We start from the raw sequence: 13,395 nt of genomic DNA, 5'->3' as shown, positions 1-13,395 counted from the left end.
ATTTACCATATAACAAAACAAAAAATTTTATTATTTTTTTAATTAATTGAAAACAATTTCTAATTATTACTATTATTATTATTAATAAATAATATTAATACTATTAATATATTATTATTATATTAATATTTTTATTATTATATTATAATTAATAAATTAATAATAAAAATAATTGTATAGTAAAAAATTGTTTTTTTATCGAAATTTTTTTTTTAAATTGTTAAAATTTTAAACTACACTGTTAGAGGAAAAAAAATTTATTTTGTTAACTTTCAACGTTTTTCCATTATTATAGGTATATATACAATATATTTATCGTTTCTTTCAAGCATTGACAACTATGCGATAAATTTTTTTTTTTTTTAATAGTTTCTCTAGAAGCATTGACTTGTTGTTTAGACTTTAATACAATATATTCCACTGTTTGTAATGAATTTTTATTAAACAGTGCTCGACAAATATTTAAGTAAAAATAAAAATAAATTATTTATTTGTAAAAATAAAAAAAAAAAAATTTTTTTCAGATGGTGCATCCAATTCAAATGAAGCCAGCCGACAGTGAAAATAGAAATCGTGAGTAATTTTTTTTCTTATCTTTTAATTTCAAAAAAAGAAAGATAAAAAAATATTTTCTTTATTATTATAATTTTTTTTTATTGTATTATTATTAAAAAAAATTTATTTTAAAAATTAATAAAATGATTATGAAAAAAAAGGAAAATTCTAATTATGATGATGATGATGATGATGGTGATGAGATTCGAATAGAAATTAAAAATTTAATAACATTAATCAATTTTCTGAGTTTGTGTCTCAGGAGGAAAATTTAGTTGAGAGCCATAACCTTGTCTGAGAAGGCATATAGATCAAAGCAACTTTATTAAGTGACAATTAATTATCGTAATTGAGGAGGTCTCAGAGACTATAAAGAGTCAAAGAAGCCACATTTGCTACTAACTTCCCATTGAATATCTCTTATAAACCCTTAATACAGATTAGGTAATTTATACCGCACGAATTAATTAATTTGGCAAGAGCCAAATTATTCATTTTTTTATTATTATTACTATTATTATTACTGTTCTTATTATTTGTAATTTTTATTATATTTATTATTAAAATTAATATAATTTTTATTTATTATTATTATTACTACTATTATTTTTATTAATACAAATAACAACAACAATAATAAGAACAGTAATAACAACAGTAACAATAATAATAATAGTAGCAACAACAACAATAATAATAATAGTAACAACAACAACAATGAAAATTATAATAATATCAATAATAAGAACAATAACAACAATAATAACAATAATAATAGTAACAACAACAGCAGTAACAAATTTAATAGTAACAGCAGCAGTAACTATAACAACAACAACTTTAGTAACGCAACAAAAATAACAGTAACGACAACAATAACAATGTTAAAATGTAACTTTAATTACCGTCAATATTTTTTTTTTTTGCATACTACTCGTATGTGTTTTTAATGAATGGTTGGGTGGCTTTTAATTGGGGTGGGTGAGGGAGGGGAGAGGGGTTGATACTAGGTTTTAGAGGGTGGGGGTGGTAGGATAGGTAGAGTGCGAACACTGCATTACTGATGCACAAATTTTGCGACTAACCGCGCCACGTTTCAGGTTCCCTCGAACCATTCATCCATATATATATATATATATATATATATATATATATATATATACATATATATACGAGGCAGTAAAATGTGGCAAAACGTTTGGGCAATTGTATATATATATATATGACGAAATGCTCTAAAATTTTGGGGAAGCGACAGTCCGTGAAAAAGAACGCTAATAAAATATTAACGAACCTGGTCACGTGTCCGACGAACCGCAGCTGTGCAACGAAAAATTGCATTCTATGCGTGAAAAGATTATTTTTCAATATTTTATTATTTTTATTTTTTTTTTGTTTTTACTTTTTTCAAATTATTTATTTTTGTTGTTGTTGTTGTTTTTATATTTTAACCAAGAAATTTAGAAAAAAAATTCATTGTATTACTGTTACAATAGAATATAAAGGGCGGAAAAAAAATCAAATCCATTGGGATTCGAACCTAACATAGTTTTACAGTAAGCAATGACTGAACACTCGTAGCTAAGGTTTACTTTTTTTTTTATTTTTTTTAAATGTTTTACATTTTTTCGTTGTTTTTTCAATGATTATTCATTTGAAATTGATCGAAAAAATTAATTATTTTTAATACAAATAATAAACAAATAATAATTATTGTTTTTAAAAAATTATTTTTATTAAAAAATAAATAATAAGTAAATAATTGTGATAATAATAATAATAATAATAAATATATTTATTTAAAACAGGATTAAATTATTTTTTTAAAAATATATTTAATTGAAAAATAAATTTTCTTTTCTCATACTTGTCAATTTATTGAGACAACTATTTTTTTTTTTTTTTTTTTTTTTCGAAAATGCGATGACAGTTTTTCGTTTTGACTTGAAATAGACAAGAGACCGCACTAACGACGGGTGTGTGTGCGCGGAGGAACGCAAGTTTTATTTATACTTGTGACATTCTGTTTATTTTGGCTGACAGAACACAAGCCCCCATATACCTCAAAAAGTGACTACCGCAACGATCACAAGGTTTTCTTTCTCTGCTACCCCCTCCCCCCACCCTTTCACCCCTCTTCATTCCGTTTCATTATTTTCTTCTCATTTTTCCATTAGAAATCAAATTTTTTATTTTTTATTTACAAAAATATTTTTATATAAAATAAAAAAAATTATTTAGTACAAATAATTATTTTTACAAATAAATAAAAAAAATTATTTATAATAAATGAATTACTAAAAACTATATATATATATTTTTTTTTACAAATTTTTTACTGCCTATGGTAATAGATAAAAATGACCTCGACCAATATAATATGCAATATTACATAGGTAGTATATTTTTTTTATCTAATCAAAAAAAAAAAAAATAAAAAAAAAGAATAACGATAGCCAACTAGATGTCCAATATTGTCCAATTTTTGTCAATTATTGCGCCGATTTAAGTTATATAAAAAAAATCATTCTATTGTAACCCAATATTATTGTCACAATATTATGCAAAAATAATTTTTTATTTTAAATAATTTTTTTTATTATTCTTATTATTTATAATTTATTATTTTTATTATTGTTATTGTTATTATTATTATTATTATTGTTACTGTTGTTGTTACTACTATTATTGTTTTTTTTATTATTGTTATTACTGTTATTTTTTATCATTTTTTGAAAATTATTATTAACAAATACTATTATTTATTTTAAAAAAAATTAACAAAAAAATTATTAAAAATTATTAACAAACAAACTATTATAAAAAAATATAAATTATTACTGATTTTTTTCAAATCTCTTAAAATTTAATACGAATAATTTAAAAAAAAAATTTTTATATATAAAAAGAAAGGTGGAACAAAAGGAAAGAGGTGGAAAACATTCTCTCTCTCTCTCTCTCCCTCTCTCTCTCTCTAGAAATATATATGTATATTATATTAAATGCGGGAAAAATTTTCCGTGTATTATAATAAGGCAAATATTGAAAAAAATATGCTGAATCATTTGTGAAGCAAAAAAAAAAAAAGAAAAAGCAGGAGAGGAAAGAGAAATACATCTGAATTTAAAGGGAAAATCTCAATTCACGTTTTAATCTGCAAAACCGTGCCAAGCACGTGCTGCTGCTTTGCTTCTCTCTCTCTCTCTCTCTTTCGATTCAGCGAACTTACACATTCAGGAGAGTCTAAAAGTTATGGCGGACCTTGACTCTCGCTATCGTTCCTCATAAATTGAATTCCATTTCCCCCCACTCCACTTCTCTTCAATTTTTTTTCCACTTTATATCCTCGCTTTACCCCCCCCCCCTCCTCTTTCACTCTGCAAATCCGCATAGGATGAGAATTCAATAAAAATTAATTTTCACTACTTTTACAAAAATATAATATCAATATTTTTTAATTTTACGAATTTTTTCCCCTTTCTTTATATATAATTATAATAATATAGAAAAAAAAATAATAATTTTAATATATTTCGCAGTTTTTATTTTGATATTGTTTCGTTTGATTGATTTTTAAACCAATTTTCATTATTATTTGTGAATAACAATTTTTGTAATTAGAATTTTTAATTGAGTGTTTATAAAATCGATTAAGTGGGAAAAATTGAGGAGAAAATGTATTTAGAATTTTTTTCGTAGACTTAGTAGTTTTTGAGTAAATGAGATTTTAAATGTGTGGCGCCGAACGGCCGAGAGCCAAGGAGTAGGGGAATGACGCTACGCTTGGGTAGAGTCGCGCCGAACGAAATATTTTTTAACTATAAATCCTTCTAACTCGAAAAATACTACACTTAGGAAAATTTGTATAAAAAAATTTTATCTTCAGTTTTTAATTAGGAATCCAACGATACTTTATTTGATTAAAAACTATTTTTTGTATTTATGTATTTATTATTTTTTCATTTTTTGTATAGTATTTTGGTTTTTTTAGTTTATTAATTTTCATATTATATTCTATTTAATATTTATGTAATAATATTTAAATATTTTTTTAATTTAATAATTCTATTTATTTAAATATATTTTTGTATTTATGTATTTATTTATTTATATATTTATTTATATTATTTAAATTTTTTTACATTAATAATTTTAGTATTATTATTATTATTATTATTAATTTTTTTTCTTTAAAATCAAGTTGGAAAATTTATTGTATAATTTTTTTCTATCTCGCAATTTTTGTGCCCTTTTTTTATCGGTTACAAGAGCCGATAGAGAGCCTATTTGAGAATGTTATCTGAGCGTCACGATGACGAGTCGATCGAGCGAGTGCTAGTTCTGCGATCAATCGACCTGAAATAAGTCGAGAAAAAACCATCGAATCGTAAGTAAAACCCGTGTGTGCAGACTAGGAATATCCAATGAAAAAAAAATGGTTCTCTTTGAATCTCGTATTTCGTTTTCCCCCTTTTTTTTGACGTCAAATCTTCAAAAAAAAGTTACTTGTTTTTTTTCATTTTTTTCAAATAATTTTATTGCTGACAACGTAATATTTTTTTTAATAATACATATTACTTGCAAGTAATAGATAAATTAATAATTAAAAATAAAAATAAATTGTTCTATGGAATTTGTTGAGAAAAACTAAAGAAAAAAGTTATTTACAAAAATTTTCGGCGAGGTTTAGTTTTGGAGATAGAGCAATTTTTAGTTCGCGAATAAAAATTGACACTGCAGTCCTAGACTAGGTCACGTAGACCCATCCCCTCTTCTCATCTAACGGCCGTGCTACGTCTAGCATTAAAATCAAACAATTTTCAGTTAGTAAATTAAAAATGACGCGTTAGTCCTACACTAGGTCTCGCAGACCCACCCCCTCTCCTCATCTACCGGCCGTGCTAGGCCTAGCATTAAAATCACTATAAATTAAAACTGATTTATTCTTTGACAAAATTTGAAAAACATTTTCTTCTTAGTTTTTAATTTAATTTAATAATAAATATAATAAAAATAATAATAACAATAATAAATTAATAAAAAAATTAATAAAATGTAAACATAAATAATTAAAATACAAACAGAATAATAATAATAATTTAATTAAATTCAACCAAATTGTAAATGAAGTGATCAAATTTTCTTTTCAGTCGTATAACATGAGAGTAGTTACAAGAGCAGCAGATGTACTGTGTGTGTGGCCAGAGTAGTGTCTTCTTTGCAAATAAAATGAAACGATAGACGGTTGGAGTTTTGCCAAATATTTGCGCACTGTTGCGTCTAGTACCAGAAACGGTTGATGTAAGGGGTTATATGAACCGATTTTGAATGCTCACTCCCTCACCCTGAACAAAAGAAAAATGCGAAATAAACAAAAATATTTTTTCTCTTTTTTTTATCGTAATATTTGTAATTAAAAGGAGAAAAAAATTATACCACTGGATTCCTTATTAAAAAATAAAAAAAAAATCATTTATCAAAAATTTTCCAACGATTAGTATTGTTTGAGATAGAGCGATTTATAGTTTAAAAAAACGTACGGCGCGCGGCCACGGTAGTGTTCGGCCGAACAGCGTCGTGTATTTAAAATCCCTCTAATTTAAAAAGTATTTACTATAAAAAAAATTACAAAAACATTTTTTTATCCTTTTTTTCTAACAAATCGATTTCTTCTATTTTGAAAAATAAATAATAATAATAATAATAATTTATAAAAAAATGTGAATAATTTTTTTTTTTTTGGAAAACTAGACCATGGACTAAAATTATTTTTGAAGTTGATATGATAGACGTGTTAGAAAATATATTTGTAGAACATGTTAGACGTGGGCCAAGTAAAATAGAAAAAGTTTTGTGTCTCATTATGAAGCTTAACGAGCGCGCCGAAGAATTTTGTTTTAATACTGACAGTCGGTGAAGACACAAAGCACACAAATCTTTCTCTCTTTATCTCTCTGGAGCAACTAGTAGTTGTTGCGGACACAAAAACACGTTTCCAAAATTGTTTCACATAACTATTTGAAAGACTTTGCGGAAACGCCTCGACTTTGAGCCCTCGACGTTGTTTTCTATTCTCTATTCTTAGCCATGAAGAATCGGGGACACGGATCAGTTTCGACTGCGAATTGCGAATCCCCCTTAAAGTGCCATTCTAGTGGTCACAAGTTCTATTTCAAGTAACAAACGCACTCGTATTTATATATATTAAAAAAAATATATAAACATTTTTAATTTTTACAAAAAAATACACAAAATTTCCTTTATTATTTTCAAAAAAAAAATTTCATAATTTTTGGACTAAAACTAGTACTACAAATAGTACAAAAAGTACTACAAAAAAAATAAGAAATTAAATTAGAAATTTTACTGCAAATAGTATTATATATGTACTACAAACAGTATTATGACTTGTAAAATTAATTGCACTATAAATAGTAATGTAAGTACTATACTATATTTTATAGTACTATACGTACCATAATGCCGACGGTACTATAGTATTGTACTACTTTACTAGAAGTACTATAGTACTATTATGTTATAGTACTACAGGCCGTACAGTACTCACAGTATTGTAGTACCACAGTACTATAGTACTTATAGTATTGTAGTACTACAGTACTATAGAACTTATAGTATTATAATACTTATAGTATTGTAGTACAATAGTAGTAAAGTACTATAAGGCTTGTAGTACAGTACTTACAGTATTATAGTACAATAGTACTGTAAGGCTTGTAGTACAGTACTTACAGTATTATAGTACTATAATAGTACTATAAGTCTTGTTGTACAGCACTTACAGTATTATAGTACTATTATAGTATTATAAGGCTTGTAGTACAGTACTAACAGTATTATAGTACTATGGTACTATAAGGCTTGTAATACTGTAGTACTATCAGGCTAGTACTGTACTACTGTAGTACTACAACACTACAAGTACTATAGTACTGTAAGGCTTGTAGTACAGTAGTTACAGTATTATATTACTATAGTACTATAAGACTTGTAGTACTGTGGTACTGTACTACTATAAGGCTTGTAGTACTGTAGTACTATACTACTGTAAGACTTGTAGTACTGTATTACTGTAGTAGAATAAGATAATACTATAAGTACTATAGTACTGTAAGACTTGTAGCTCTTAAGTATTTGTAGTACTATAACACTTGTAGTACTATAAGGTTTGTAGTACCTAAAACTCTTGTAGTATCAAAAATTCTTGTTGCACTTTATCCATTTTTCACTTTACCATTCAAACTTTTTTCTACAGTACTAATAGTACTTATATAGTACTTGTAGTACCATTTTTTATTTGAAAAAAAAAATTAATTCTCCTTTTTTCTATATCAGCTCGTAAAGGTATATCGAATTAAATTGAATTCAGAATAAGAAAATTGTGATTAGATTTCGTAGAATGTTTATTTGACTATATTTATATAGTGTATATGTACATACAGTGGCGAGAGAAGAATTTAAAACAAAGAATCGAATTCGTCGAAGGCTCTTTCTATATACTGATAACGTTTTATAATGTTTAACAAGAGTTGAATATATGTGCGCCTATATAAATAATGTATCGTTTTCAATGATCGCCTGCGAATATATCCATTAAAACGTCGATGCCACCGATGACCCCTTGACATCTCACAATTTCAACACATTATTCAGATTTTACTTCAAAAAAAAAGAAAGAAAAAAGGAAATCCCAAAAAAATCGAAAAAAAAAGAATTCCCTTGTTTTTTTGGATTCTAATATTTCTTGTCGTTTTTAATGACTTCGTTAAATTTTTTTTTCATTTTTTCTAATTTTATTTGATAATTTTTATTTTTAATTATTTTTCAGTAAAAAAAGATATTTTTTTTTATTTAAAAAGAAAATTTTTTGCATTAAATAATAAAATTTGGACTAACATTTTTTTTTGGATTTGTATTACAAAAGCGTCTAAAGAAAAGAGAAGAAGAATTTTGTTCGAAAATTTATTGATGTTTTCGATAAACGCCTCCTTTCTTTTCTCAGATGAAAAGTAAATGAATAACACAGCAGCCGCTAATGTAAAACGTGTGATTACAAACACACAAGTCTCCTTTGGTATATTCGATATACGTTATTTTGCTCCAAATAATAATTGATTCCATCACTTTTCAAATGAATGAAAATAAAAAGTAAAAATTAAAAAATTAAAAAAATATTTTAAAAAATAAATAAAAATAATTAATTGCAAATAAAAATACATATATAAATTTTGTTTTTCAATTTCCTTTTTAATTAATTTTACAAAATTTTTAACTTGTTAAAAAAATTTTTTTTAGAAAATAAAAATTAAATTAAAAATATTAAATTTTAAAAAAATAATTGAAATATTGACACTGTTTTTTACAGAAAAAAAATCAACTAAAATAAATAATTATTTTTAAACTATCAAAATATATTATTTTTTAATGTAGAATATAATTTAATTTTCAAATACTATATTAAAATGTTATTTTTTAATATAAATATAATTTATTTTTTTCTAAAACTATATTATAATGTATTTTTAAAAATTGTTGAATATTTAATGAATATTTAATTATCCAATACACTAGTTTCATTGTTGTTTTTTTTTCGTCACTCAAATATAATTTTAATTTTCTTTGATGAAATCTCAGGAGCGATAAGAGAAAAAATCTATCAGCTTACAAAAGCCTTATAGTTGTGTATATATATATATATGTATATATGAACGAAATATAGTTTATCTGATTTTTTGTTCTCCGAGAATTTCTTACCGACATTATTATTATTTTAATGCCATGCTGATTTCATAAGTAAATTTTAAAGTTCCACGAAAAAATTGCAGAGTTTTGATATATATATTATTTTCAATTGGCAATATTTTTTCGACATTTTTTATACATACACAAAAAAAATGTTTATTATATAAAATATTTTACATTTTTTTTCATGGTAATTTTATAATTTTAATAAATTTATAATTTTTTTCCAATTATTATTTATAATTTTATAAAATTATTATTTATAATATTTTTAATTTATTATTATCATTATTATCATTATTTTTTTTTTTATTATAATCATAGCTAAATTGTATTCTTCAAATTAGAATAAATATAATAATATTATAACAATAATAATTATAAATTATATAATTATGATAATTATAATAATAATAACAAAAATATTACAATTTACCTTTTTAATTTTATTGTAAACAATTATTGTAAAAATATTCTCAAAGTTTGAATAATATTTTTTTAAAATAAGAATAATAATAAAAAGAAATAATAATAATAATAATAATAATAATAATAATAATAATAATAATAACGGACAGTTGGGGGCATAAAAATTACTTTTCCAAAATTTTATTCCTCCCGTCAATTATAGAAGTCATTCACCTTTTTGTCATTTTCAAAAAAAAAAAAAAAAAAGAATATATAAATTAAATTATTTCATCCAAATCGCATAACGTTGAATTCAACAAAACAAAATAATGAATGGGATTTGTTTTTTGGCAAATGTCCGGATTCTCTATTTCTCTCTCAAATTACATAATATCCTATATAATAAATCTCTAATCGATAAACTCTCGAAGTTTTGTCACAGTAACCTGTATCCCATTGGTCGAAGTGTTATTCGTCATCTTCGTCTTTCTCCGTCTTACAAGCACGATTATCAGACACGTTTAGCCCGTATATACGAATATACACTCACATATGAATAAAAGCATTGTATGCGTTAGTTTCTTTCTTCATGCAAGCATGTTATGTATATATAATACATTCAGTCCGAATAAGGTTCTACTGATGCACAAATATATTAGAAAATTTGTACAGCATCATAATCTTATAATTGTTTTTAAATAAGTTCTACTAAGAATAATGATTAATTAATTTTTATTAATAATGAAAATGTATTTTTTCAATTATTTCAAGTTTTAATTATATACTTACAAGTAAAATAAACGTTATAAAAATGATTCATAGTACCCAATAGTAAGAACCCTACGACCGTCTTTCGATTACTTTCAACTTACTATCATTTTTATTGAATGATAATTTAAGGTTATATTATTTATTATAAATAGTAGAAAATTTGGACCAGTATCATTTTAACACGAAACTTACAATTAAGATTTTTATATTGTGCTACCAGGAATATTGTTATTTTGTGCATGTGCTGAAATCAAATAGTTAGTCTAATAATTAATAAATTACTTTAGTGAGGTTCACAACGATTTCTAATCAACGATTTAGAAGAACAAATATTTTTCTATTTAAATGTTTACATATTCTTGCATAAAAACTATTTTACTTAATTTTTCGATCAATAATTTGTAAAAGAGAAAATTATAAACAAAATATTTTATTGTTTTTGTCAAGAAAATATTTAAAATCTCACCTCAATGTTTTTTTGATATATACTCTTTTTTATTTATAAAATTATGACTGTCATATATATTTATTAAGGAACAAGAATAACATTATAAGGGTAGGCCTTAAAAAAAAGCAGCAAATAGAATAATATGATTAATTAAAATCAATTTTTGTCGCGAAAGCATCTTCTGTTTTTTTTGTGATTTCACATATAAATATATTCTGCGCAGATTTTGACAACTCAAAAATAGTAAAAGGTTTTGTTATAATGTGCCAGAGTATATTAATAATTTTTTAAAAAAATTGTATTTTTGGGATTAAAATATTTTAAATAGTTAATATATGGTAATATATTAAGGTTTAATAAAATAATTTTTGTATTACAAAAACATCATACAAAATAATTTCTCAAAGTTCAAGGAGATTTTACCATTAAATAAGACATTTTTATTTTTTAATATCTTCGAATTGATTGCTACATATGAGGCAAAATTCCTGAAATGTCCAAACAAAAAATTAAAAGTTCTCGAATTTAATCCATACTTTTCTTAAATGTTTTTATTGTTGGTGAAAGTCTAAAAATCAATTATTATTGAATTTAATAAAATAGTTTTTGAATTACAACGTTTTTAATTTTTGACTTTTGAAAAAAAAATTTTTTTTTTCAATGTACAATATTTATAAGTAGAATGCATAAAAGTTAACATATATATAATGATTTTTAAAGCTTTTTTGACGGGCTACACGCTGTTAATAAAATTTTTTGTTTTAAATAACATTTGACCTTTAAATTCAAGGTCAAAATGTTAATGTACGTTTATCTCAAAATCGGATTTTTAAAAATTTTTTTTAACTATCTCAATGGAAAGCTTGACTAATTTCCTACAAAACATGTAATTTTCAGAGTGGGATCTTTTAAAGTTTTTGAGATATTAATTAATTAATTAATTAATGTTTATAACAAATAAAATATTTTACAAACGAATAAAGTTACCGTAATTCTGAAGTTAGCAATTAAAACTTAACGTAACTCCGCATCCAACGAGCCCTGTATGAAGTATTTTGGATAAGTAGATTGTTAATAAACAATTAGTTAACATTGCAATTGTTTATTAACAATCTACTTATCCAAAATACTTCATATAGGGCTCGTTGGATGCGGAATTACCTTAACTTTCAATTGGTAAGTTCAGAATTACCATAACTTTATTTGTTTGTAAAATATTTTATTTTTTACTAACAACAAGCATCCAAAAGCCCCATATGAAGTATTTTTGTTCAATTTTAGTTAAATAACAATAAAAAATGAAATATCTTACAAACAAATAAAGTTATCGTAAATCTAAATTAACCAATTGAAACTTAACGTAATTCCGCATCCAACGAGCCCTATATGAAGTATTTTGGATTAGTTGATTGTTAATAAAGAATTGCAATGTTAACTAATTGTTTATTAACAATCTACTTATCCAAAATACTTCATACAGGGCTCGTTGGATGCGGAATTACGTTAAGTTTCAATTTCTAACTTCAGAATTACGGTAACTGTATTCGTTTGTAAAATATTTCATTTGTTATAAACATTAATTAATTAATTAATTAATATCTCAAAAACTTTAAAAGATCCCACTCAGAAAATTACATGTTTTGTAGGAAATTAGTCAAGCTTTCCATTGAGATAGTTAAAAATAATTTTAAAAAATCGGATTTTGAGATAAACGTAAATTAACATTTTGACCTTGAATTTCAAGGTCAAATGTTATTTAAAAAAAAAAATTTTTATTAACAGCGTGTAGCCCGTCAAAAAAGCTTTAAAAATCATTATATATATGTTAACTTTTATGCATTCTACTTATAAATATTGTACATTGAAAAAATTTTTTTTTTCAAAAGTCAAACGTTAAAAACGTTGTAATTCAAAAAATATTTTATTAAATTCAATAATATTTTAGAAAAGTATGGATTAAATTCGAGAACTTTTAATTTTTTGTTTGGACATTTCAGGAATTTTGCCTCATATTTACAATTATTTTCACATTCTTAATAATTTAAATTCATTATATTTTCTAATGAATTATATAAACTACAAATTTTCTTTTTACAGTTTAATTATATTTTTTATAAAGAATAATATAGTAATATAACCTGAAATTATAATTAATCAAAAATTGAAAGTTAAATAAAAGTTAAATTGAAAGTTCTCAAAGGGCAATCGTAGGGTTCTTGTTATTCTTCTCACTATTAACCATTAAAACTAATTTTTGAGAAAAACAAGCGTCACCAAAAACATCAGGACCTTACCAGAATTCTGCATTTTTCCATATCAGAAACTTACCAAATTTTAGTTTTCGATAAGGAAACTTAGGGAAACTTCTCCACGGGCTCTTTTTTAAATTTTCTATGATTGTCAAGAAATGGTTAGACTGACAATTATGTGTACTTAGTGTAATAAAAGTG

At 24.1% G+C, this 13,395-nt stretch overlaps 1 protein-coding gene across 14 annotated transcripts in view; it reads left to right on the top strand.

Annotated features, from left to right (window-relative positions):
- Nucleotides 1-13,395, top strand: part of LOC127277523 (CUGBP Elav-like family member 2) — a 282,967-nt gene that overhangs the window by 212,805 nt on the left and 56,767 nt on the right. For all 14 annotated transcript variants that reach the window (XR_007842374.1, XR_007842373.1, XM_051298717.1 and 11 more), the window contains one exon: nt 525-573. Coding sequence is in view for 12 of the 14 variants with exons in the window: in XM_051298717.1 (XP_051154674.1) it covers nt 525-573 (49 nt within the window). In the remaining 2 variants the exon portion in view is untranslated. The remainder of the gene's footprint in view (nt 1-524; nt 574-13,395) is intronic.

This window comes from Leptopilina boulardi, unplaced genomic scaffold, assembly GCF_019393585.1.
Source record: "Leptopilina boulardi isolate dan_hultmark-lab unplaced genomic scaffold, ZJU_Lbou_2.1 LbouV2_169, whole genome shotgun sequence".
NCBI classification, from domain to species: domain Eukaryota; kingdom Metazoa; phylum Arthropoda; class Insecta; order Hymenoptera; family Figitidae; genus Leptopilina; species Leptopilina boulardi.
Note: the sequence above shows the minus strand (reverse complement) of the source record. Positions and strands in the feature narration are given on the sequence as shown.